Genomic DNA, 27,284 nt, shown 5'->3' with positions numbered 1-27,284 from the left:
TAAGAAATTTATGGTATTGGAATATTTCTTTACACATTGATCATGCGAAAGCTAACACAACGAAAGAAAGAAGCTGATAGTGAAAAATTAATGACGTAAATGAATCTTGTCTTATAAGTGAAGTTACTCTTTTCTGAAAAAAATTAACTAGATCTTTCTATACTTCTAACCCAAAACCTTACAAAGCTAATCTAGCTTTTTCCAGCATGCGCATGAATGTTGTGCAAGTGTTTGCTCACCTTGGAAAATTTCAAAATACTTTGAATTTTAAATTGAACTCAGAGCAAACTTAAGTGAAACCAAGTGCTATGTCGATTGTCGATTGTCTGGGAAGACACAGGGAATTTTCTTTGTACCTGAGTATTAGTAGGTCCATGAATGAACAGATCTCTGTAGGCAAGGAGTTTTTTGTTTTCTTTTGCTCAAGCATGAAGGAAAGCAAATGGTATCTTGGCTAAAAACAATACAGAAATTAAATTTCTGATATATTAGTGTTGGGTAAGAAAGAGGTCCTCTCATGGTAGCAATAGATCAGCTGCTTCCCTGCATCTAGTCATCAACATCTGTTTACATATTTTATTGATGGCATAGAAATGATGTAAGCGGTAAGCTGTGATCTATTTCTGCCGGAAGATCAGCTCCATTCTTGGACCATGTTTGTTAAACAGAGTTCTTCACAGGAGTGTTACGGGTAATAGTGACATTTTATTTGGACTGCAAGCCTGGGTTCATTGCTACTAAATGGTTGGTCTACACCCGCTGGGGTGGAGGGACATCCAGTGAGGTGAAAAATGCCAGCTTGGTCTCTGTACAGGCAAAAAAGGCCTCTAGTGTCCTATATAGAACACAGGTTATCACACTTCTAAATGTAAAGTTTGAATTTAACCTGTATTCTGGATAATAATTCCATGACCTGTTTTATCTATTTATGACTTCCAGCTAGGCTTTCTGCACAGATGATCCAGAGTGAAAAAGAAGCCTTGTTATAGTTCAAACTAGTTGACTTTACAAGGTCATTTATATTTAACTAGCTGAGATAAAATCACGGAACGGTTGAGGTTTGAATGGACCTCTGGAGGTCATCTGGTCCAACCCTCTACTCAAGCAGCGTCACCTAAAGCAGGCTGCTTAGGACCATGTCCAGTTGGGTTTTGAATGTCTCCAAGCATGGTGATTCCACACTGTCTCTGGGCAACCTGTCCAGGATTTTTCTATGTTTAGATGGAGCTTACTGTATTTCAGTTTGTGTCCATTGCCTCTTATCAGCCACCGGACACCACTGAGAAGACTCTGGCTCCTTCTTTGTTCATTCCCATCAGATATTTATTACACATTGATGGGATGCAACCTGAGCCGCCTTCAGGTTGCATCCCATCAATCTCAGCTCTCGCAGTCCCTCTCCACAGAGATACAATTAATTGGTAGAAACTGTTTTTTCAGGGGATTGATTTTTCTTTTATTTCCTAGTGCTTGTCCTGCTGTCTTTTTGTATTAGATGAGATTTTTCTCATAAACTTAGGTCAAATCAAAATAACACATTGACTTGAGAGGCTAACTGGAAACAATTTTTTAAAAGTTCAACCTAGTCCACATACATAGAGAAAGTAGAGAAGAAGAGCAAGAGAAAATAATGATCTTTACCCCCTGGCCCAATAAAGCTAGGAGATTCAGATTTAGCCTAGAAGTCATTTGCCTCAACAAGACCACTCAATCCCGAGACTGCTCTGAACATCAGCAGTAATCCTTCAAAGCATGCTCTCAGTTTCTTTGGATCGAAATTAGTGAAAGGGGAAATGGAAATGAATGGCACAGTAATAGGGGCTGCATCCATAGGCACACGAATGACTGTTTGCTTTTCTTGTTTTCAGAACGTCAGCCAGAAAGAAATCTCTCAAGATTGAGTCTTTTTGAGTAAAGCAGAGATAAAATGGCGTCAATGTTGCTTAGTCGACAGCTGACCTGTTGCCTGCAGCAAAACTCCAGGCTGCTTGTATTTGGTAAGTGTTTTGTTTATTTTTTTAAAATATTTTCTTGGTTTGTATTTGGTGAGTGTTCACTTTATGCTAGTGGAGAAAATTCCAGTGTGAACATTGCTGGGATTTGTCTGGTGGTGTGGAATCTTTCAAAACTTGAAGAACATGCTGTTCTGCATCTTAAATAATGATGCAGTTGTAGTCCAGAAGTGGCACACAAAGGTGCTGTGGGTTTTTTTCATTGTGTTTTTCTTTTTTTTATTCTGCAAACAAGAACTTATTTAGATAATTGCGCTGTGAACATGCTAACTGAAATGAAGCTCTTCAGCCCTTGGAAATCTGCTCTTACAGAGCTACTTTCTGATGCTGTGTGGTGCAGAGGTGAAACAACCATCCATCAAAATCAGCCTTTTTTTGACTTTGTGGTGTGATCCTGCCCATCTTCCCTTGTGGGGAGGTTTTGTGTGACTGACATGACGAGGTGGCCCTCACTGGGTTCTCACAGTTTCTGACTGTAGTTAACTCTAGTGTGACATAAAAACCTACCACACAGCATCAGGCTACTTTCTCCATAGTGCATAACAACAAGTTCTTGCTTGGCCCCAGCTTGTAATTTAGCATGCGTATGTGTATATTAAGCCTGCAATCTCTGTGAAATAGATACAAAAACTAAGCTTCTGTTGGCTTTCTTGGACAAAGTGCTGTAGAATGTAAGCTCTAGCATCCGTTTCTTGTGCTCTTGTACTGAATATCGTGTGGATGAATGGCTGTTTCTTGATCAAGTAAATAATGGTGTTTCTTCTCTCCTCTGGTGCTTCTTCTGCAGTGCCACTGTGCCCCTTCTGCCACTGCCAGGCAAACACAGAACCCTTCCATTTGCTCAGAAACTTAAACATGATTGATTTCCTTTTAAATAATACACTTTGGGGAGCAACTGACCTTTGGATAGAGAACACAAAGTCTGGTCTTGTAACTATTGGATAAGTATTAGGTCAGTATTTCAGCAGAGGATGCACTTCTATTTACGGGATTGACGCACTGATTCTCTGCGCTGTGCAAGAGCAGTGATCGTTTGGTCGATAGTGGACAATGGAAAGTGCTTGCAGCAACCAGGCCTTCGTTAGCTGTCAGTCATTTGAGCTAATCTGTCATCTCAGTATCACTTAATGCTCCGTGTCCCTCCCAGTGTCTTGCACACTTCTGTGCTGCTTCCCAACCACAAAGACAAATATGTTACAGTTGAGCAAGACACTTGAGGTCACCAGAAGGCAGATGCACTCACTCACTCACTCAGCCTTTCTTACCACTGCAATGAGGGGGTCTAGATCTTCACTAAGAAAGGATAGTAACTCCGGACTCCCTTTATCCATCCTTGCTTTCAGGAAACTTGTAAGTGGGAAAGCCTGCTAAAATATTGACACAAAGAGTAGAGGGCCTTGACTACAGATTGTTTGACAGACCTGGGGCCTTTGGGACTTGAATGCTTTGTGTGTGTGTCCAGAGATTAGAAAAGATGAAGCAAGAGGAGAACCCCTCGCCAGAAGGAACTCTATCCTGGCAGTTTTTTAGCCTGCAACGTTCCTGGCTGACAGAATAGTCAGGAGGCTCTGATGCTTACAGCAAAATGTGGAGTTTCAGGCTGTTTTTCTGGTGAGCCCCAGCAAAAGTTGCAGTGCCGCTGCTCTCTGCTGGCTCTTAGGGAAATGCTGAGGGCAACGTCTCAGAGCTCTCTGGTCCAGAGTGCTCTTCTCCAAGGTATTTTTGAGCACTCAAGTTCAGAGATTTACAGACTAAAAAAAGAGACTTGTACATTACTCCCATAAAAATCCTGCAGTGCCATTTGGTCTGCTTTTTTTTTGTTTTTTTCTGTGGATACTGAAATGACAGGGTTTGCAAAGAGGGGATGGAGTTGGAGAGGAGGAGAGAATAGTCTCTACATCTGTGGGCTGTCATGTTTCCATCGTGTGTGCGCATGAAGCACAATAATCCTGTTCAGCTTGAATCTATGCTAAATTTATTTACAGAAAGAGATTTTTTTTCATCCTTGATTATTTCTGATTTTTAAAGCAAATGTAGGAGTCAGCATTGTGCTGACCCTGGGCATGAAATAAACTGGTTACTGACAAAAAAGGGGCATGTGAAAAGGAAGGCAAGTTTGCATTCACTGCAGCAAAGAATTACATACACATTCATTGTTGTAAAACATGTGGGAACAAAGATAACTAAGCTTTGTAGTAATCAAAATATTTCTGGGATCCTTTTCTCTAGTTGTACATGGGGCATAGTGTTTCATTCTAATTAAAATGAATTTCAAGCCCTCAATCTTTTAAGGAACACGGGACAAGAGGTAAACATCTGGTTGGAGAATCTTTTTTACTTAACCATTCCTTGTAGTGTTCTCATTATTGACACAGTACTAGCCCCTGGCAAGCTAACTGGACAGGGGAAGTGAAAATCATTTAAATTGATCAAAATGCAAAAGCTGAGCAAAACATGAAAGTAATGTGTAACTTACAAGCTTCACATTTTGGGGGAGGATTTAAGTATTTGGAGTCCTTACATCTTCCTTAAAACTAAACCTTAATCAGGTACTATTTTATTTTCCTTATGTATTTGATCTACTTGATAGTTTGGCCTTGAATATGAAGTTCACTAGAATTTGAAGGATGGCAGAAGAATGAGACAGACTGAGTAACTAGCCCAATATATTTTTACAAAGACTCCTGCGTAGTGCTGTCAGTATGGTCACAGCCAGGCAAATCCGGGAAAGGTGGCTTATGTGGTAGAAATGACTATGTACCTCTGCACTATGTCTTACCTGAATGTAAGCCCAGTGTGCTGCAAGGTGATCACAAGTGATAGTCATAATGTAAACACTTATTCTGCTTTGTTTTATGGCTGTGCCACTGTGGTAGGAAAGCTGTTGCATTTCCATGCTTCGGAGGCAAATGAAGATGCAGTCAGTTGTTAGCTGGTAGGGTCGTACCATAATTTTGAGGACAGGCTGGGACTTCATAGATCTAGGTTCAGTTTCCTACTGATTACCCCAAGGGGTTGAATTTGTCTGTAAATCTTGAACTGGAAAGCATGCCAAAAGGTCGGTCTTCTGCCTTAAGGTTACATCAGTTTGCATTAGTGCATGCCTGTGCCCTTCTAGGATGCTGCCCTGTTCTTAAAGGCCCCCAGCAGCGCAGCTTCTGCAGCCTCTCCAGGCAACCTGCTGTATTTCTGAACTGACTTTACCTTTAAAACTTTTTTCTAACATTTAGCCTAAGTTTCAAAACAGGGAAAAAATCAAATCCTTGCTACTTGTCATGTCCTCAAAGGACCTGGAAGCTGGAATGTTTATTTTTTATTTTCAGCATCCTTTTACGTATTTGAAACCTATTACCTCCCCAAAGACCTCATACTTTTTTCTCAGCTGGTCTACATACTGTTTCAGTCTCTCCTCGTAGGTCCACCTAATGCTCCAGATTCTCTGCACTTTTATTGCAGTTCCCTAAATGGACTAACTCTGGTTGAGGCTGTACCTTGCCTATCTCAGTCTGTTTCCTATCTCTTTACAGAGGATAATAATGTTTTATCTCATAGCTGTGCTGCAGTAAAGTCTGAGAGATGTTCGTGTTAATTACTGAATTGTCTCCATCACAGTTAGAATCATGGAATCATAGAATAGTTCGAATTGGAGGGGACCTTTAAAGGTCATCTAGTCCAACCCCCCTGCAACGAGCAGGGACATCTTTAACTAGATCAGGTTGGTCAAAACCCCATCCAACCTGACCTTGAATGTTTCCAGGGATGGGGCATCGACCACTTCTCTGGGCAACCTGTACCAGTGTTTCACCACCCTCAGTTTAAAACACTTCTTCCTAATATCTAATCTAAATCTACCCTCTTTCAGTTTAAAACTTACTCCTTGTACGATTGGCTTTCTGGGCTGTGAGCTCACATTGCTGGCTCATGTTGAGCTTCTCATCAACCAACACCCTCAAGTCCTTCTCCTCAAGGTTGCTCTCAGTCCGTTCTCTGCCCAGCCTGAATTTGTGCCTGAACCTGTCCAGGTCCCTCTGAATGGCATTCCTTCCATCCGGCGTGTTGACCGCACCACACAGCTTGGTGGTGTTGGCAAACTTGCTGAGGGTGCGCTCAGTACCCCTGTCAGTGTCACCAACAAAGATGTTAAACAGCGCTGGTCTCCAGTACCAGAGAAGCTGTGGATGCCCCATCACTGGAAGTGTACAAGGACAGGCTGGATGAGCCTTTGAGCAACCTGGTCTAGTGGGAGGTGTCCCTGCCCATGGCAGGGGGTTGGTTTGAAAATTCAGTGGAGATTTTCAAGACCCGCCTGGATGCAATCCTGAGTAACATGCTCTAACATGCTCTGGGCAATCCTGCTTCAGCAGGGGAGTTGGACTAGATGATCTTTATGGTCCCTTCCAACTCTCAGTGAAAATTCAGTGAAATTCAGTGAACTAGATGATCTTGGGTCCCTTCCAACCCAAACCATTCTGTGATTCTTACTCTTCCTTACAGGAGCTTCCACTTCTGTATGGCCTGTTTGGTATTGGATTTTTTTCTTTGTCTTTGGAGAATCCCATTCCAATAAAATCTCCAGTGTGTATGTGGGAGTACTGAAACACAATTTCATGTGGAACAGCTTCTGATCTTACAGCATGAGCATTCTGTAAATAGCAATCTCAGTTTTCACAATATTATGCAATCGCGATGTTCGTTTTCCAAACATCTCTAGCTAGCCTGGCCTTTTGCCATTCCATTTCAAGATCTGTTAGTAACAGATTCTACTTGCAACACCTAAAAGAGGACTTGGGGGAAAGTGCGGTCCTCCTACTTTTGGCTGTCAGGGCCTCCACACGCTAAAAATTGTGTCTGGAGGGTGGTTTGATAGACACGGTGGAGTGAAAGTTAGAGGCACGCATGGGAGATTGCCTTTCTGCACTCGCACAGGGCAGCAGTGCTGTGGCACATGTAATGTGCCTCCTTGGAGACTGTGGAGCTTTCATTTCACACTCTTCACAGCAAAACACTTGTATTTGAGAGATGTGGTGTGCCAGCACTTATTTTCATCTATCCTCTTCTAATTTTTTAACTTGGGGTAGTTCCTCCTCTTAATTACACTGATGTAATTTCAGTTCCTACACTGGAGTTTCTCCCAGGCAATAGCCAATTGTTGTACACTCAGGAACTGTGATTATATGAGTAGTATTTGTGGTCAAACATATCAGAGGTTTAAGCACTTCCTTTCTAGGCCTGTGATGAACCTGGCCCTTGTTAGCAGAGATCGGTACTTAGCACAGAGACCTGCTAACAGTAGTGCTCTTTGTGACTACCGACATCACAAAATGTTGGAAGGGTGCACTTATATTAATTATGTTGCTATAGCAATGTGGTACTTTGTTAAAAATCACTGAGTTAGACACCTGGTGAGTGATGAGGGCAGCACAGAGGAGAGAAGTTGGAAAATGAGCTTTTCTGTCTGCTAGCAAATGATGACATCCTGTTAGATGGAAAGGAAGGATGTGATAATTTGCTGATTTTACTCAAGTGTTTAGAAAAACGATGTATGTTGCATAGAGCTTTGAGAAGTCTGGAAGAAGCAAGAGAAACAGAATTTAGCTTATTATACCCACCCTCTTTAAATGGGTAGAAAATTCTCTGCAAATTGTTCAGCCAATGTGCTCACTGATAATTATGCTTATTAATAGTACGTACATTTCGTTTTTTACTTTTGCCATGATGTGAAGAGATAGCTTTGTTTACCAGGGAGAAGAAGGGCTGTTCTTTGTCACATTAGCTAAATGTAATTTAAGAGCTTTTCTAATGCTTCTTCAGAGAGGGACACTCTGCTGTAACCCATTACCTCTACACACTTTTAAGGTGAGAGCTGAGGTCACGTCATTTGGTCCTGTTCTTAAGCTAATATAACACAAGAAACCCTTTTTCTGTTGCAGTTTGAACGTAGGCCTCCACAGGAAGTCAATGGATTGACCTCGTCTATTGGCTCAAGAACATAACTTTAATTAAACCTCTAGGTACTGATTTACATACATAGTGTAATACAAATTGATGAATATTAACATAAAATTATATTTTAAAAAAATCTGTGAGGATGTTTAGGCAGATAATATATTTCTGCTGAGCTTCTGCCTTTTCTTGAAGAAATTTTAAAATAAAAAAGCCATACATCCATCAGCCTGTCTGCATGGAGGAGTTAGAGCGGTGCAGGTATCTTAGTATCAACAGCGACAGGCTGTCACGTGCATATGTGTCCATACGTGACAGTGACAGTCCATCAGCGACAAAGTCATAATGAACGTACACACTGTGGAGATTTGTTGGAGAGTTTCAGCTCCCCCATTTGGGGAAATACGGGTCTCGCTTGACCCTTGTGGCACTTTCTGTATTCTAGGTCTTTTATTACACAGGTAATGCTGTTAGTTCACTAAAGGACCAGCCGCCAGGGATTCTGAATTCTTGAAAATACCTTAGTTTGACATAATAAGAATCTCAGGTTTTATCTGTCCCATCTCTACTGTCTTTTGGAGGGGTGAAGTGCAGTGTTCAAAACCAAGGCCTGAAGTGCAAACGTCTAAACTCATCGGTATCAAATTGGAGTAACCTGAGTTACGGGGTGACTTCAGGGCTTCTACTGCAGAGTAAGTTGATCTTAAAAAGTCAAACAGGAATAATTTGGGCTAAATTGTAAAGTACATTGAGTACCCTCAAGGCAGAAATGCCAGCTGAGCAGACCGCGCTGCAGTTTACTGGGGGATGGAACACTGGGGGGGGTGATCTGATTTACTTGCATCATTAGGAGAATGCGATACCGATACTTGGGGTGGGGGAAGCAAGAGAGACAGAGCATGGCCTCTGGGCTGCCATCCTCTTCAAGGCAAACCAAAGCAGGTATGGGTGCAGCCCTCCTATCACACAGTGACCAGGTGCTTGGAAAAGCCTTTGCAGGAGAGCCACAGGACACAGCGTGGCAGAGTTCTGGGGCCTAAAAGTTGACGAGTCTCCATGCAGGGGGTGGCCAGATCATCGTTCACCAGGACTCTGACGCCTGTGCCTGTTGAGAGCAGTCTGAGCTCCGGGTTTGGCCCATGCGAGGGGGGCAGCCTGCCGGACTCTACCTGTGTGTGCCACAGCAAGCGACACCGAGACTGAGCTCTGCAGGAGACGGCCACTAGACTATCATAAACATTCCTGATCAGAGTCCCAATTTCCTTGGATAAGAGTAGGGAAAGAAAAAAAAGGAGTTAAAAGGGGGGAAGGCAGGAGAGCCGTGTTTTTCTGTTCTTAACATTTGGGTGGTTTTGTTTATTTTTAACCAATCCTGTGACCAAGTATGCATATCTGATGAGTAGTGAAGTGGGCTATTTGGAATAAATCTGTTGACCTTGCTAGAAATTGTGTGAGCTTGTGCCAATCATTTCTGTTATACTCTCAAAGGGAGAAGAGTTTTGTTAAAAAATAAGAAGTTTGATGATTAACTCCACTTTGGTTTTAGCTTTTGTCATCAAAGGCTTTGATAGTATGTTGAGATTATGCTTTTTTGACGGTTTTGTTCTAGCCAGTATTCTTCATCCTCTACCGAAGCAGAAGTTAAAAACCCCACTTTTCAAAATCCTTTGATCTGGTAACACAGGACATTTTCATTTTATTTATGGCAAGCTGTTCCTTCAAATTCTAACCATAGCGTTTGCCTGAACTAGGAGGTGGAACAACTCTTTGGCAAGTGTAAGGACCAATAAATCAGCATAGCTGCCATTACACTGGTGTTAATAAAATGAGATACTCTGTGGGCTCCTGAAAACAAGTATATAAAATTAAATTTGTATCAGTGAATCAGCCTAGAAACCACTTGCTGGTAGAGCATGATGACGTGCAGTGTGCTTTAGGAGATAACAGGCAATGAAGGGAAACCTGCCACTTGTGTTGCTCATTTTTTAGATGGCTCTGGTTTGCTGACTTACTGAAAATTACTGTGGTTTGGATAAGCTGGTCCTGAAGCTGTTATTTAAAAAAATAATGTCTCACTATTTGACCAACATTACCAATTTGATAAAATGATCTTTAAACCAACTCTTCTTCTGGGGAGACCTGTATCTTTGAGTTTCACTTGGCTAATTTTTGCTGTGTATGAAAACCTGTGTGTTGATAGACACGAGCTGTGCAGTTCAACATACCTGTGCAAGAGAGGCTGTGGCATAAACAGGAGCAAAAAGATGATGATGATGATCTACAAAGCAGGCTGACTGGTGCTGGTCTGTGTTACTTACACAGCCTGGCTGATGGAGGCAACCTCCTCTTGACTTGTGGTGTGAAACAAGTTAGGACAACAGGAAAATATTCTCCAAATGAATTCCCTGCGGAGCAGCTCTGTAAATGTGTGTGTTTTCATAGGGTAGACTGTGCCCTTTGTGATATCCACAGCAGAACTTTCTTAGAGAAATAATTAAATTTGTGTTTAACTTGGAACCCTCATCTGTTAAAATATTTCACAGCTTATCCTTTAGAGGAGTGGAAGAGGGAAAATATTATCCACTCCTCACAGGTGATGGCCAGAAAATCTTTGACTGTCGGTCTTGGGTTTAGAGCCTGGCGGTCTTGCATGTTTGCAGGAGTGGCTTGGTTGTTAACAGAAGAGATCTTTAATCACTGTCCAAACAAGTGCATTTTTATGAGAACTCAGTTAAAAAGACAAATGAAGGCAGTGGCTGCATAAGCTGCTGCTTGGGATGGGAGGATGCTGCAAGAAGGACAGAGGGGACACAGCAGCACAGGGTCTCTGGCACAGAGCTCCAGGCAGGGCTGGGGAGGAGGAGGAGGAAGAAGGGGAGGAGGACCATGTGTGCAGGTTGTAGTTCACCTGTCTTACATTCCCAGCTGTGTCAAACAATTCCAAGTATGCTGCTGGGTTTCCATATCTTTCCTGTTCCTGCCAACTACCAAAATGTCCTATATATTCTGTGCCTCTCTTGGTGCTTTCCCTTTTATCATATCAAGTAGCACCCGGAGCCTGGGGAGCGGGAGAGAAGAGGACACGGGAGAAGGAGAAATGTTTGTTGCTGGTTTGCTGCAATCTCCATTGGGGAAGGAGCAGGGTGCACAAAAGGGTTACCTTTGTCTCTTTTCCCAGACTTCATAGCATGTCTGATAAATCTGCAGCTTTATTTGGTATGAATTGTGTTGCTTTTGATCTTTTATAGGCAGTAGCTTTTTCCCCCAGTGGAGCAGTTGTCATGCGGTCCCCAATTTACATGAGCGCTAAACAGAATGACACAAAAATGAAGTGGCATTGCTGTAACGAAACCTATTAATAGCTTAGCGGAGAGGCACTGACGCATCTCAGATATAATACTTGGAATTAAAGCTGAGGAGAATAATCGTCTTTGCAGACTAAGTTTTCCCAAAATGAGCAGTGGATTTAAGTGCACAGTTAGAGATGCTTTCAAGGGGCTGTGATTTTTCAGATAGTTTCCCAAAATCAGGCTTGCTTGAGACCTCTCAGCCTGGGCTGGCACAAACTGAGGCAAACATCTCTAATCCCTGTTGGAAATTTTGGCATCTCCCCTTCTGCCCCTCTGCAGGACTGGGGCGCGTTGTGTCAATTTAGCATTGGGCCATGCTGCCCTGGCATGGGGTGATGCTGGGGAGCACTGACTTCAGACTACGCTGCTCCGAATCCAGCCCGGCAAGAGCTGGGATCGCCTGGCTGCCAGCGGGGAGCGAGGCACCCTGAACTGCAGCTTGGCTTTCCACTGGGGAGGAGGAGACCTAAGGATCTTCATTCTGGGCTATCCAAATCACACCAACTTAAAAATGCCTATCACAAACTAAAATGAGCTATGCCCTCATCTTCTGGGTGTTGATCTGGTCCAAGTGTCATACCCCTAAGTGTATTAAGATTAATTTGTTGTGTACAGAGCAAGCTCATGGTCTCTTGCTGTCACTGTGGTAGAGCTCTTGAGTCTGTGCTTCCTTTGTTGCAAATGTACAATTCCCATATTACCCTGTAATCCCCGTAATGGAACATATATGTATTTGCAATATATGCTTACCAGAACTGTCTCTGTCATATGAAGTATGCCTAAACCCTTCTGGTTACTTCAGAAATGGAAGCAGAGCCTGTTACTGATGAAGCACAGGAGAGTTTTGCCTTTTGGTTTCATTAAGATGTCAAGTTTATTATGATCAATTGCACACGTGGATAAAGAACAGCAAGGTCAGAGGCAGGATCTGAGGAAAAACTGTCACTATTTTTGACCCAGATTTCAGAGCTGCACTGCAAGATGCTGGGTTCATGTGAGATCTGAATTTATTTAAAACACAGCCATTTACCTTTCTGAGACAAATCTTTCCCAAACGGTGTTCTTTGGGCTATTGCAGAACATCACAGTGTTTTTTACCTGTGGACTGCATCAGGCTTTTCCATTATTAGTGATAGTGAATGAAACCATCTCTGCATAGCTGCGGGGAATTTACGGCAAAGGCTTGCTCAAGACATAATGGACAGACTCAGCAGCAGAGATGGAAACAGATGTGCTCATAGTCCTCCTGTCCTTTGCAGCAGGATTTGCTTCTGTTTCTCTAGAGTTGCCTTGTCATTTCACTTGATTTTTATTTTTTTTTAAAGCCACCTCAGTGGTATTAGTTTTCTTTTAACGCTTGTCAAAGATGAGATATTTAGTGCACTGCAGACGGGACAATGTAATTGGTCTCATCTGTCAAGTGTTCTCAGTCAGGTAAGGTATGGATATTTATTCTGAGAGGAGAGCACAGCAAATATGGTCTGTACTCAGGTTTTCATTATTTCTTACAGGACACAGATATATCAGTCAAGCTGCAGCTAAAATTGATGTGGATTTTGATTATGATGGACCTCTAATGAAGACAGAAGTTCCTGGACCACGATCTAGAGTAAGTTCCCAAAGTATAATAGCTTGTATTATTTGTTTCTTTAGCTGTGTTTAACTTGTTAGAAAACAAATTTCATTCCAAACCTTAAATCTGATATGAGTAAACATCATTTCACAACAGTCTGTGCCCACTTTTATCAAGATGCCAAGAAAGAAAAGCTCATGAATGAAATGTCCCTCTCTGAGACAGAGATCTGGAGCTCAACTGCCAACTTCCCTTATACAGTAATTGAGAGCAAAAGAGCATCAGTTTGATGAAACAGATTTGGTTACCTGTACTCCTGCTGAAACAAATTTAGTTGGCTTTTTATGATGTGAAATAACACTTTGGTTTTGAAGTGAAGCAAGAGTTTAAATTTTCTGGACATTGTTTTACTCCGGCAGAGTCAGTATTTATATGTGTGGTGGTGTGTGGGTTTGTTGTTTGCTTTTGGTTTTTTTAAAAAAGGAGCTGTCTTTCTACAACCAGTGTGCCAGTATCCCTTCTGTGTGTCTCTGGCTTCTGTTGTTTTTCGATTTCTCTCTCATTTTCTCAGTTGATCAATATAGGAGAGGCAGCTTTCTCCTTTTGGAGATTTATAATTGCACAGTGTACGCAGCCCATATAGCTCTGCGAGCCACAGTTAATTCTGACTGTCATATTGGCAGGATGCACTGGGAGAGTTCATGTGGCAAGTAGAGTTGCCTGGTAAGCACACAGGACTGCAAGTTATGCGTATGATTTATGTGATCATAAAAAAGAAACATACATTCCTCTTCAGTATTTGGTAATTACATACCTGAGACTCTTTGGTGTTTGTTTTTCTGCAGGAATTAATGAAGCAGCTGAATGGAATTCAGGTAATTTGATAAGTTTTCTGAGTTTGGAAAGTGTTAACACTGTGATTTCAAAACTTGGTTTAAAATCCCATTTGGTATGTTTAATTCCATACAAAAAAAAAAAAAAAGGTGAAACACTGACTCCAGGTTTGCATGCTGAGTATGTGGTGTCTGATATATATGCGCATTTGAATAAAATCTTTTTTACTATATTTTGAATACTGCAGAATTATTTGGTGGGATTAGTGATTTTTCTTTACACACTATATGTTCTTTTTGAGTTGTTATGAAGTGGCCAGTGCAAACATAGGTATATTTGAACTTAAAAGTATGTCAGCCTAAGTGCATGTTGCCTTCCCGAGATGAGCAATTCCTCAAAGTCTGTTCTTTGTTTCTGTAGAAAAGTGCATGCCTGCCCTTTTAACAGTCCCTCTATATAAAAATAGCTCTACAGTTACTTCCCATGCAAGGAATATAATCATCGAATCATAGAATAGTTTGGGTTGGAATGGACCTTTAAAGGTCATCTAGTCCAACCCCCCTGCAATGAGCAGGGCCATCTTCAACTACATCAGGTTGCTCAGAGCCCTGTCCAACCTGACCTTGAATGTTTCCAGGGATGGGGACCACTTCTCTGGACAATCTGTCTTTTTATCTTATCATTACATATTTTTATCAGATTTTGCTGCATAACTGTTAGTTGCACCTTCTACACACTGCTATTTTTTAAAGCATTGTTTGGTTTTTCCTTCAAGAATGCAGAAGCTGTGCACTTTTTTTGCAATTATGAAGAGAGCCGAGGGAACTACCTAGTAGATGTAGATGGCAATCGCATGCTGGATCTCTACTCTCAGATTTCATCCATCCCAATAGGTAGGAGACATTTATACCAAAACTTTTTCTTTTGTCCTCAAACTGTTGTTTTCTTGTCTCAATCACTACCGGAGAAGTTGGCTGATTAAAAAAACCAAAGCTTGACATAATGTATGCCTTGTTGCAATCAGGGTACACCTCACTGCTGTGTATTATGTAGTGATGTTTTTGAATAGCTGAAGAAGCTAAAAATTCAATACTTACAGCTCACTTGAAATACGTAGTAGTACCTGGAGGAAGCTCTAGTATTAATCTTAATTTGAATATGCAAGTTCTGCAATTTAGGTTGTCTTTGTTTGGATTTGTGTACTTTGTGATTCTGTAACAGTATGCTCCTGTTTTAAACATTAACAAACAACTTAAATGTTTTAACATTAAATTATATGCTTTAGTCCGTGTGAACTCCAGTAGGATGAAACAAGACCAAGCACGGAACTGTGGTGCTGAGTGTAAGCAAAGGTGATAGATAGCTGGGCTGAGGGACCAAACAAGGGCTTTGTCAAGTGCTTGGGAAAGTCAGTTGGTTTTTTGTGAGGCATTTCGAAAAGGGTCCCCAACATAAAAAGGACATAGACCTGTTGGAGTGAGTCCAGAGGAGGCCACAAAGATGCTTAGAGGGCTGGAGCACCTCTGCTCTGAGGACAGGACAAGAGAGTTGGGGTTGTTCAGCCTGGAGAAGAGGTCTACAGGGACACCTTGTATAGCCCCTTCTAGTCCCTAAAGGGGGCCTACAGGAGAGATGGGGAGGGACTCTTTATCAGGAAGTGGAGCCATAGGATGAGCGGTAATAGTTTTAAACTGAAAGAGGGAAGACTGAGATGAGATAGTAGGAAGAAATTTTTCACTGTGAGGGTGGTGAGACACTGGCCCAGGCTGCCTAGAGAAGCTGTGGATGGCCCATCCCTGGAGGTGTTCAAGGCCAGGCTGGATGGGGCTTTAAGCAACCGGCTCTAGTGGGAGGTGTCCCTGCCCATGGCAGGGGGTTGGAACTAGATGATCTTTAAGGTCCCTTCCAACTCTAACCATTCTATGATTCCTCAGTCACAAAGGAACTATAGTACAGTGCTTCGTACAGCTTCTCCGATAATGGCTCTATGATCTGTAGCAACAAGAAGTAAATGGAAATTTAATACTTACATGCTGACCTAAATCTAAGTGAACACACAGCATTAATTTATTTTTTTTTAATTGTACGGAATGGCAAGACTGACTATCTGAAGCTGCAGTGGTTGCTCATAATGTCCCTCTTGGTGACAGTTAGGTTCTAGACTGGGACACCAAAACAAGATCACAAGGTGCTTGCTAGTCATCTGTGCTTATCTCTCTGCAAGCAAATCCAATAAAATCTTTTATGAATCTGTCAGAACTCCCCAAGATTTAATAATGATCTGCTCCACTAGAACGCATTTGCTAGCAGCGGCTGAGAGGTAATAAGTGCCTGTGCGGAGAGATAAGAATTAAAGTATAAAAAACCTCTAGGTAAAGGTGTTCTGGGCTGCTTCTTCCTGAAAAACAAAAATTAAAACAGTTTTTTACCAAATGATTTTTGGGAGGTCGTAGCACAACATGCTCCTTTAAACCTGTATCTAATCTGCCTAGTAGAGTTAGAAACCTCAGTGAGCCAAATGCAAGAGAGGATTCTATCGATGTGGTTATTAGCAAACATCCTGGAACAGCAAATGGAACAACCTGTTGTTCAGTGCTGGGAAGGTCTGGTGTTGTTTGGGGACAAGTGTAGTTTGCTATTACTGACAGCAGCCTGCTAAGTTCACATGGATTCTTGGGGCTTTCTCCATCTCATTATTTTAGCAGCCTCCAGTTTTTTTTTCATTTTGCAGCCAGGCGCATTCCTGAGCCTGGAGGACATGTACTCTCCTGTCACATTGATCTAGACACACGGCAAGAGTGATGAAGCAGGTGCCCTTCACTTATGAGCCAGCTCTGTCACTTCTTATAGGAATGTATTTGAGAGTGGATTTGTAAAGCTACAAACCCTTGCGCTGATCATGACAATGAAACAAGTTACTGTCTGTTTTGCCATCTTGGTCCAAAGCTTTTTGACTTTGTCTACCATAGTTATATACGTTATTTAACTGCTTAGTTCTTCCTGGTGTTAGTTTTACGGCTATGAACCCCCGTACCAGAGCAGCATCCTTCTTCATGTAGACCTATTCGTTCAGAAACAGTCAGGCTTTAGGGACTCTCTCTCCATTTCCTGGGGCCTGTTTGAGGCTGCACCAGCAGAAGGAACAGGGAGTGTTAGGAGGAAGATCAGGCCACTCAGCCTGAAGTGAAGAGATGGGAGAGACATCTTGGGTGGATGGGAGAGGGTACATTATGGGTAATAGAATCCTTGAATTTGTGTTACGTGAGAGAAGATGCAGAGATGTCTGCGTTCTTCATGCATCATAACACCAGCAACAGCATTACACGTTTTACAGGCAATACCACAGTTAATGGTTAAGATTTCTAAGCAATGGTAGCTATTTATAGCAAACTTCTGTAAGGTTTAGTTTGGAGATTTCTAAAACAGTAGATACGTGCTCAAAGGTGCTCTCAGCGGTAACTACAACTCTTGGTGGCACAGCTTTCATTCCCTCTAGCCTAGCAACAATTCTTCCCATGACAGCAGATGCAATGCGGATTTAGTTGTCGGTGTCCCAAATAACCGCTTGTATTATCTTCATAATAATTTTAGCAGATTCTTTGCAGCATGACATGCAGTTAAAACAATCTGGATATTTCCTTGTTTTGAACTAAAATATTCAAAATGGAATTTATAATTGATTTGTTAATGCGGTAGCCTAATGCTCCATTGCTCTGACAGGATAATCAGGGGTATTGGCATTCAACTAGAATGAGGAGTTCAGAGCCATGATAAGCTTTTCTAATAAAATTAGAGCAGTCTGACTTCTTGAGCAGTAGGGAAGATGAGGTTTCCAACTGTTTCTACAAGGGAATATAAAATATGATGTTAATATCTGGCTTTGGCATTTCATACATTAGAAATCAGGCTTAAAATTAAATTTCCTGGGCTCCTTTGGTGAAGATTTTTTTTTTTTTTTTTTTACATGGGATTCACTGGTTTACCAACTTACACCATAGAACGTCAATGAGTATAAATTAAGCACCCTGTTGTGTTAAACCTGAAACCTCCCTAGTACCTTGATGTTTCTGTGTAAAAAGGATAAATTGTTGCATCTTTTTCCAACTAAAAATTTGTCAAAGTAAGGAAAACGGGAAGGAAAAAGCAGCTGATCACGAGAGAAAGTGAAAAGTGCAGAATCTCCTTCTTTAATACAAGACAGCAGTTTATCAACCGGGGTTTTTTATGGTGATGCACAGCTGAGGTATGTAAATCTGTGACTGAAAAGGAAAGATTTCCAGACAGATGTCTTGGAATAACTGATGGGTAGTGGTGGGTTAGAGATTTGGGTGCTTATTAGTCCCTGAGTTTCAAGTGTATGGCTGTCCTTTTAGACAGCCTCTCCCTCCTGAAATGACTGTTAGTGATTGTGCATGCACCCCTGCAGCGTGCAGGGGTGGGATACGCATCTTCAGGCGTGCAAATAAATGTAAGCGTATGTACATGTGAAAGCCTAGACAATGTGGAGGCTGGTATGTGCACGTCTCAAAACAAGCTTGGCAGTGCCTTGCTCAGGGAGTGTGTTGAGATAGCATTGTAGAGGCTACTGGTGGTGAACGCCATCCAATTGCGACAGATGTCAAGGAGCGCTCTCAAGCCATTGGCAAAACTCTGCTGGAGTCCCAGGCTTGTCCCTGCTGGGTCTGCCGTAACATGTGCTCGTTGCACGCTTCAGCAGGAAAACCATCTCCGAGAACAGCACTGCTGCGCCAGCAAGGTTACCCTGCACCGTCCGCCTGGATCTGCCGAGGGACAGAAAGCCCTTGCTAGTATTTTGTTACTTCGTTATAATGCACTGAAATTACAATTGCTAAATGAGCTTTCTTTGGTACATCAGTAAATATGTGGGGTTTTATTGTCTTTTTCTTATGGTCAGCTGCCAAAGACTGGGGAACTGCATGGAAGAAAAGCATAAAGGGAGGAATATACGTTTCTAAGTTGATTTTACAATGAGGAAAAATCCCATCAATTAAAAAGCACAGTGAGAGGAAAAAAGCTCTGTTATTGTGCTTGGAAGATCAGTCTGATATTCAGGGAGGGTAAAAATTGCTCTGAGACTGGAAGTGTGGCACCAGCTGCTGTAAATGGACACAACTGCACCGAGAGCTTCCCTCAGTGGATCCAATGTCAGGAGCCATTTCTGAAACGCAGGGTGGGTGGTCAGTGCTTGGTGAGAGCCCTCCAGGTCAAGCAGAGCAAGGTGAGGGTGGGTGAGAACAGTGAGCAGCCTGATTCGGGCAGGGGAACCGGGGACACTGCTAAACCACAGCGAAATGGTGACTGGCAGAAACAACAGCTCGTGGGCTGCTTTGGCAGACAGTGATTCCTGCTTGTCACTGAGGAAGAAGAGACATTCACGTTATACTGTACGGAAGTCAAATATACATGGGAAACCTGGAAAGGAGAGCGAGCAAACATTTAATAATGTCAGGCCCACAATCCTAGGTAGAAACTGTGATGATTCAGTCAGGCCCTATCCATTCATCAGGCAAAAGATCTATTCATGTTCATTTCTTTTTTTGTATTCAATTTTTACCTTACAGTACTAAAATACGTTTTGCTGTTGCCTGCCACCAAATTTGTTCCAAAGTTCCAGTTAATACTATTTTTGTAGAAGGAGAGGTTTGTCCTATGTTGAAAGAAGTTCTATTATAAATAGTTAAAACTTATACAAGTTACAGAAACAGTTAAGCATAAAAATAAGGTTATTCTCTATGTTACTCTTTACGCAAGTTTATTGAAATCAGATAGAAAGAACTGTTTTCTTTCTTTGTTCTTCTTAATTAGGTTACAGCCATCCCTCTCTGATAAAGCTTCTACAGCAGCCACAGAACCTGGTAAGTGAATTAAAACATTAAGTGCTTGAAAGAGTCTTCTCCCTCCTTGTGGCGGTCTTACTTATTTTTTCTTAAACTGATAATGAATGCTTAATGACTCAATTTAAAGTATGGTAGGATCTGCTTGCTTTATTTCTCACTAGATGAGAAGAGCTTGGTAGCGTTTAAGAAGACACCAACACCTCTGTGAAGCTTTACAAGAAGTAAACATTTGGGTGATAGAAGCACTTGATGTTTGCAGCCAGATTTAAATCATAGTTCAAGCATAGCATTTCCAATTAATCATTTTAGCAATGTTCTTGAGTGAAAGCAAGCACAAGTCTTGAGAGAGCATATAGTATTTTGAATATGGAAACGGTGCCATAAATCTGGAATGCTGTGGGTGCTTTTTGGGGTTGGTTTTGTTTGTTGGGTTTTTTTTGGGGGGGGGGGAGGAGAGGAGGAGGAGGATGGCTGGTTCTCATCTCCTAAGCGCCAAGTTGTAGTCAACCACTGACATGTCCCTGAAAAATTAAAATCGGTAGACTAGAGTAACAGGATTCTTTCGAAATACGGTAACTGCTGCTTAGCTAAAGTATTTTCCTAACAGTACACTGATAGTGATTGGAAAAAAACTGGATTAAATTACAGGAATTGTTGAAATGAAGTCGCATTTAATTTCAGCTTTCCTTTTTTTTTCACCGCTTGGACGGAAGTTTTGGATTCCATAATGATTTTTGTGGTTTTTTTTAATTGTAACTTTGGCACAATAGCTTGTGTATAAAGTACGCGGATAAACTGAGCTCACTGGCTTTTGACTGCACGTCAGTAGATCCGTGTTGGTTGTACTGACTGTAGTGACTGAGCCCCTGGTTCTGCAAACCAGTAGTGGGTGTCCAGGCTGCCCGCAGGGCACAGCTCCTGTGGGCTGGTTCCCTCTCACACCTGCGTTTCCCTTCCTAAACAGCATCCTGGCTCACTCCTGCAGAGCGTAAATCCTGAGCCAGCACGTCAAAGAAGTGCAGGCATTTGAGTGCCCTCAGCTGATTTGCTTTGTGGAGTTCTCATTTCTTCAGGATGAGAAGTTCTGCCTTCCCCAGAACTAAAATATGTCAAGTTTTTTAAAAAACACCACAGCTAGAAATGCTGGAGTTATCAAAGGCAGGTCTGGATATCATGGATGAGCAGCAGAGATGTTCTTGGTGCCCTACTCTGGTTTCTGGAGCCCGGGCTAGTTCAGCGGAGAGGGTGGCACTTAGCCCGTTCCTCCGTGCCTGCCTGGGCACAGGGGATGGCTGGCGAGCTTTCAGGCTGTGGCAGCTCCGCAGCGCCTGGGCCACAGCGCTGGGAACAGCCAGCACTTGTGTAAAACTGGCTGCAGACAGGAGAGCGTGCTGGAGGCTGACGGCAGATGAAGTGCCAGCTTTATTGTAAAAGTCCTTTTTCTGAGGAATACACACTGAGGTAGGGCCCTTGTTTAATGTTAACGATGGGATTGGTGGGGTTTTTTGTAGGGATTTTTGGTTTGGTTTGTTTGTAATGTTCCATGTACCTGCTTTATAGCCAGCTATAAAGAACAGAATATGCATCTGTCATTTGAGACCGCAGCAGCTTGATGTCGATGTTCTGTTTTTCTCAGTACTGAGCATCTCATTAACAACAAAAGAAAAATACACTTTTCTGCTTAATGGCGTATGTTGTCAATTGACTGTTACAGCCCATAATCAAATTCACAATGAATTTATGGCATCGTACCTCTAACTTTATATGAAAATTTACTTCTAAACTGAGATAAAAAGTCAAGTAAGATTTCTCATATGTACTAAACAAAAACTTTGTTTTAAATCTATCAGTAACATCCTTGCTTAGGTTTTTTTTTTTAAGCTTGAGTCTGTTGAAACAAACATTGTTTTGGAAGTAACACACTTGTACAAGTTACAAAGTCCTAGCTCATATTCTATTGTATCTTGTGTGATCATTGGTTTTCCTGAAGAATTCTGATGGCATGTTCTTACAGGTACAGTGTGACAACTCACACCTCTTACTGTGGTTCACACATCTGAATAAATGAGTACCTGTGTTGAGGAAAAAGGTTGAAGGCTGCTGATAAATGTGCACTCTTGAGTTGCGCTGAAAATATGAATGTGTTGGGGGAGGCAGCCTGTCCCCTCTGGAGACCCATAAAGACTTAAATCATCAAAGCTCAGCCTTTAATTTCAAGGATGATTTGTTACAACAATAACAACAAAACCAACAAACAAACAAAAAAAAGGGGGGCAAATAATGCTGCTTTGCAGCTGGAAAATTTATTGAGCTTGTCCTTTTCTGCGCTAATTTAATTTAAAATAAAAAGTAGCACATGGTGAATCAAATAAGATTACCTACAGAGACTAAGAGCAATGATGAAATCAATTTTAATCCATGACACTTAATTTAAATTAATTGCATAAACATGATGCATTCATCTCCATTAGTGGACTGAGGAGAGAGAGGCGGTTTTCCAGAGCTGCTCTCCAGAAGCTCCTGTGGGCAGCAGCCTCAGCTTTCCCACCACCTGCTGTTCACCGACACCAACATTACCTTTCTCAAAGACGTGAATCCTGGTGTGGCCAGTTCATAGGACCAACAGGACATTTCAAGTTGGAAGGGGCTCAGGTGGTCTCTTGCCCAATCTCCTGCTCAAAGAGCAGACCAGGTCGATCAGGGCTTAATCTGGGGTCTTGAAAGCCCCTAAGGAGGGAGACTGCCCGACCTCTTTGGGCAACCAGTTCCACTGGGTCACTGTTCTCTTGGTGAGGGGTGACAGTGCAAGCTGAACGTGCTAGAACAGGGAATATTTACCTGCAAAGCAGCGAGCTTCGTGGAAACAGTGCAGAGTTGAAAAGGAATTTCACCAAAGTGTCTGGATAGATCATGGTCAATGTTCTTGAGTTTGATTAAACACTTCTTGCTGAGTAGTGAGGTAATAACACGCAGGGTCGCTTCTCGCTGGTGTCCTCACCACACTGCCCATTACTGTACATGCCAGAGGAGCTCAGCAGGGAGACAGCATTCCTGTGTGCACAAGGTTTGGTCAGGAATCTATTTTATTGTAGCGTTGTGTTGCTGCTTCTTGCACGTTATCTTTCTCAGATGCAGCCCCTGTTCTTTACCTGTACCCGTGTCTTGTTCCCCCAGTTCCCACTGTAATAGTCTCTGGAGGATGTTTATAACCACAGCGTTCTGAAATGGTCTTTCCTGAAGCTCAGTGAGGAAGAAAGCGCTGCTATCCTAATTGAATTTAGATTTAGCTACACAAACGGAAAGCAAGTAGTTAAGATTTTAAAGTGTATTTCCTGTGTGTAAGGAAAATTGAATTGAGCAACTGAAACAGCAATATTGAAGAGGAAATGTCAGTATGAGTTAGCATGCCCCTTTTCTAAGGTGCCCTGCAAAAATACAGTATTAAGGATTAGACAGAAAAACATATTCTAAGACATGAATGTTATTCCCTGGTTTTAAAACTCCTTGTGCCATGACTACAAATTTTTGGCTGGTATTTATATTTAGAATAAAATGTAACTGCCTTTATATCAACATGATAATTTTCATGTGATAGTAAAACCTAACAATTTTGCTTCCTTTGTCTTCGTAGAGCACTTTTATCAACAGACCTGCCCTAGGGATTTTGCCTCCAGAGAACTTTGCGGAAAGACTGAAGGAATCTTTACTATCAGTAAGTCTGAGATAGCAGTGATGACTTACCGTGTGTTTAGGGACGGGGGCAGACCAGGGGATGTCAGGGATTTCAGTGGGGACCGTTCCAGACTGGTTCTTTGTCCACCTGCCTTTCCGCTGCGAGTAATGAGACCCAGCCTTTGTCCCTGACTTGGCAGCCGAACATGAGGGGGCGACGTGTCTGCTCTGCACAGATACTGCCTCTTTCAGCCTGGATTCAAGAACTGATAGAAAACACATTTTCTCAAACTTCTGTTCACTGTGTTTCCGTAAGAGAGAGTGGAATAAGTGGCTTCTGATTGTCTTGATTTAAATTTGAAGATCCTTGGGACTGAAACTGAGTCAAGCCCTCTCTGCTGCAGTTGAAATTTGCTTTCCTCATCGTAGGCACAGTTGGTCTCCCATTATACTGAAGCTCCTGGTGTTAAGGACTGATCAGTGTTATCATCACTTTGCACTATATTTGTGCTTAATATTTTGGAGTAATTTTCTCTTTTCATTAACAGGTGGCTCCTAAGGGCCTGCCGCAGGTGATCACCATGTCGTGTGGATCCTGCTCTAATGAAAATGCCTTTAAGGCAATATTTATGTGGTACAGAGTGAGTAAAATAATTAAGATTTTTTTAATAGGCTTAGATGTAGAAATGAGTATTTACTCATCATCAGAACCATTATTGTAAAACAAAATAAGGCTTGGAGGTTGTCTTGTTCATGATGTTATTAATATTCAACTTGGTATAAAATCTTTATTAAAAAGTCTCCGTCTAAGCTTTCACTTTATATTGACACAACTTTAGAAATGATGAAGAAAAGGAAAATTCAGATTGCAGTCAGTATGTAAGAGCCACAGTCAGTCTCTTCATCGGCTCTAGTCTGGAATACCAGCATTATTCATGTGTGGTTCAGCCATAAATGCATTGGTTACAACTAAAGGAAAACTATCTGTTGGGTTTGTTGGCTTTTTTTTGCAGAACAAAGAGAGGGGCCATAATAATGTCACAAAAGAAGAACTGGAGTCTTGCATGATTAACCAGGTAACACTTGTTCTGTACCACACACACAGATGTACCATTGCCTGGGGTTTATAAGGGAAAATTGGGAGGAAAAATCTGCTTTACTATCTCTGAAGTGGTGGAATCTCAGTTTCGTAAATTTATGAAATGGTGAAATACAAACTGCTCCAAACAAATATCAGGACCTGCTGCTTGTATTCTGCATCCTTCCCAGCTGTGAATCTTGGGAAGATCTCCCTTTTTTCATGACATCATTTGCTAGAGAGCGGCTCGTGTGATGGATAGTCCATGGAGATCATTAATACATGCAAAAGTTTATAAATAATAATAGACCTTCTAGGTTTTTTTTTTCAGAAGTTGTGATTTTATGGCTTAAAACTGATCCAGTGATTGGTTAAAATTCGAGTGACTAAATGTTAACAAGAGGCAGGATGAGGAAATTGAGATGCAGCTGATAAACCTCTGAAATCCTATTCACCTTCAACCGAGGTGGTCCTGCTCGTGCCAGTCACAAATCTTAACATGCAACAATAGCAGAAAACAGAGTATTGAATCTCTACTTTGAGATAAACGTGTTAGAAATTAATAACCTGCTGGTGCCAGCCTGAGCTTTGGCACTTCTGTAGTGATGAGCATTCAATTCATTCACTCAGGATTAGGGAACTCATTTGGCTTTAAAAATAAGGAGGGGTTTGTTTGTTTGTTGTTTTATTTATCTTCAGAATTATGTTCTAAGTTCCGTGGTGTTGCTTACAGCACGGTCAGAGAGGTGGCTGTGCCAGTACAAGTAAGAGGATGGCACACCATGACCTGAAGGAACAAGAATTTTATAAGATGACCAAAGACTTGTAAAATTAATGATCACTTTTTGTCCAAGTTTAGCTGTATAAAGAGAATTTGTATTTTTAGAGGGGGCAGAGGGATTAGCCCAATCCTTTTACTAAATTCCAGGTAGTACACGGTTTTCATGTCTTTTGTCAAGGTTCCTTCTCATTCTTGGCAGAGCGAGTCACCAGGAGCACATGGGGCAGCCCTGGCCTCTGCTGGCAGAGCCTCCAGTGCCACAGCTGGGCCTGGCCACCCTGGCCACGTGTCCTCGCGGTTTGTACAAGGGGGTGGTTGTACTGTGTTGTTCAGCCTTTGCGTGAGCTCATGTGTGAAGGCATATTATGATACAGTGTAAATTGCCAAGGATTAATGAATATTAATGATGTGTTTTAGGAGGTCAGGCAGATTTAGGGGACAACAAATGTTATTTATTTAAATGGGTAAATATAACAATTAGTGGTGGTTGAAGGGGAGGCCGATTGGCGTGCTCTGAGAGGCGGCAGCTCGGCTGCAGCCACCCCATGGTGCTCCGGCTGTGGGTCGCTGACAGCCGCCTCTCTGCTTTGTTTGCAGCCCCCCGGCTGCCCCGACTACGCCATGCTCTCCTTCATGGGTGGCTTCCACGGAAGGACCCTGGGTAAGCGAAGCCCCGCCGGCAGCACCTCCCCTCCCTTGGCCTCCTGGCAGCCGCTGCAGTCACCTCTCAGCCCACTGTCCTTTCTGAAAAGTGGGTTTTCCCTTAGACAAATAGCACCCGCAGAGAAGCTGTAAGTTCACTGAAGGTTTGCTTTGGAAGTACCCCCAGTACTGAAACAGAATATTTGAGAGACAGTGGGAATTAATTTTATATATTTTTTTAAAATTTATTTTCAGAAGGTCCCTTGTTTTCATTCTGTATCCAAGGTGTCCTGTCTATACTGGTAAAAATCTAACTCCTGGGGTAAAATTACCACAATAGACAAATGAAATGTCACTCATTTTTACCATTTTATATTGGCTTGATCCCTGTTCTAAACATGTTACCCAAGAGCGCTGTAATTCTGAACTTTGTGACCAGTTGCCTTTGGACTTGTCTGAGCAACCTGTTCAGATTGACAGAGGTTCTCCTGTTCTTCTGGAACTGGTGCTTAAAATGCTAGAGCCATTCCCTTGAGCTTGACTAAATCCAATTGCCCAGTATTTCAGAAAATAAAGTAAAAGTGTAGAGCAATTAGGAGAATTCTACAGTCCTGGTGTCAGGCAATTTTTCACCTCTTGGTAGCTGTTTTCCTGTATTGTTCCTAGTCAGGTATTATTTTAATTTTTGCTTTCCTGGGTTTAGGTTGCTTAGCTACAACTCACTCTAAAGCAATTCACAAACTGGACATTCCATCACTGGACTGGCCTATTGCTCCATTTCCAAGGCTAAAGTATCCTCTAGAAGACTTTGTGAAAGAGAATCAACAGGAAGAAGCCCGCTGTTTAGAGGAGGTAAAAAATTCACTGGCAGCTTTCTGTTGTTTTTGTTTTGAAATAATGAATAGTGTTAGTAGGGTTAGCCGCTTTTCGCTAAAAGAATGTTTTCAGGGATTGGAACAGCATGTGATTCAACCAGCATTCACTGCTGTTTACGGTCAGGAGCTTGTCCCTGCCGTTCAGACCAGCCAGCTCACTGTGGGTCACAGAGGTCTACCTGAATGGTACCAAGGGGAAATGTCACATGCAGAAGTTCGCTGTATCACAGTGAACTCGTCCGCTGGATCTTGCGAAGAGGAGCACAGTGTGTCTAATCCTCTGCAAAGAGAACCTGTAACAGTATTTCAGGTTTTCCAGCCTGTCTGTGGTAACCTGCTGGCATAAAGAGCTCTGACCCGGCCTGTGACAGCAGGGACTTGTGCCTTCCCTAGCGCAGGAGGAAGGAAAGGCGGCAGAACACCCTCAGGGGGGCAAACCCTCTCTGGGTGCCAGAACCCTGGCATTCCCTGCTGGGATCCCTGGGATCCAGGATCTGTCACTCGAGAGGCAGCGGTGGGGAGCAGGAACTGTGATGCTAAAAATCAATCCACAGACCTTGAAGCCATCATTTTAAAAAACAAACAAACCCAACAAAAACCCCAAAATAAAAAGCCGATGGCGTTCTTTGACAGTCTGTGAGGTGGCTTCCCGGCACCCTGTGGAAA

At 42.2% G+C, this 27,284-nt stretch overlaps 1 protein-coding gene across 4 annotated transcripts in view; it reads left to right on the top strand.

Moving 5' to 3' along the window:
- The first annotated feature begins 1,927 nt into the window (after positions 1-1,927).
- ABAT (4-aminobutyrate aminotransferase) overlaps positions 1,928-27,284 on the top strand; it is a 32,197-nt gene continuing 6,840 nt past the window's right edge. Inside the window, exons 1-10 of one of the 4 annotated variants that reach the window (XM_074158216.1) lie at positions 1,928-1,997; positions 12,817-12,914; positions 13,724-13,753; positions 14,488-14,605; positions 19,539-19,588; positions 23,202-23,282; positions 23,791-23,883; positions 24,256-24,318; positions 25,699-25,762; positions 26,447-26,595. In XM_074158216.1, coding sequence (XP_074014317.1) covers positions 1,928-1,997; positions 12,817-12,914; positions 13,724-13,753; positions 14,488-14,605; positions 19,539-19,588; positions 23,202-23,282; positions 23,791-23,883; positions 24,256-24,318; positions 25,699-25,762; positions 26,447-26,595 — 816 coding nt within the window. Of the gene's footprint in view, positions 1,998-12,816; positions 12,915-13,723; positions 13,754-14,487; positions 14,606-19,538; positions 19,589-23,201; positions 23,283-23,790; positions 23,884-24,255; positions 24,319-25,698; positions 25,763-26,446; positions 26,596-27,284 lie in introns of those variants that run through there. The other 3 variants (XM_074158217.1, XM_074158220.1, XM_074158218.1) reach the window with 3 other exon arrangements.

The sequence above is a fragment of the Numenius arquata genome, chromosome 14, assembly GCF_964106895.1.
Source record: "Numenius arquata chromosome 14, bNumArq3.hap1.1, whole genome shotgun sequence".
In the NCBI taxonomy this organism is placed as follows: domain Eukaryota; kingdom Metazoa; phylum Chordata; class Aves; order Charadriiformes; family Scolopacidae; genus Numenius; species Numenius arquata.
This window is presented reverse-complemented; position numbering and strand designations above follow the sequence as displayed.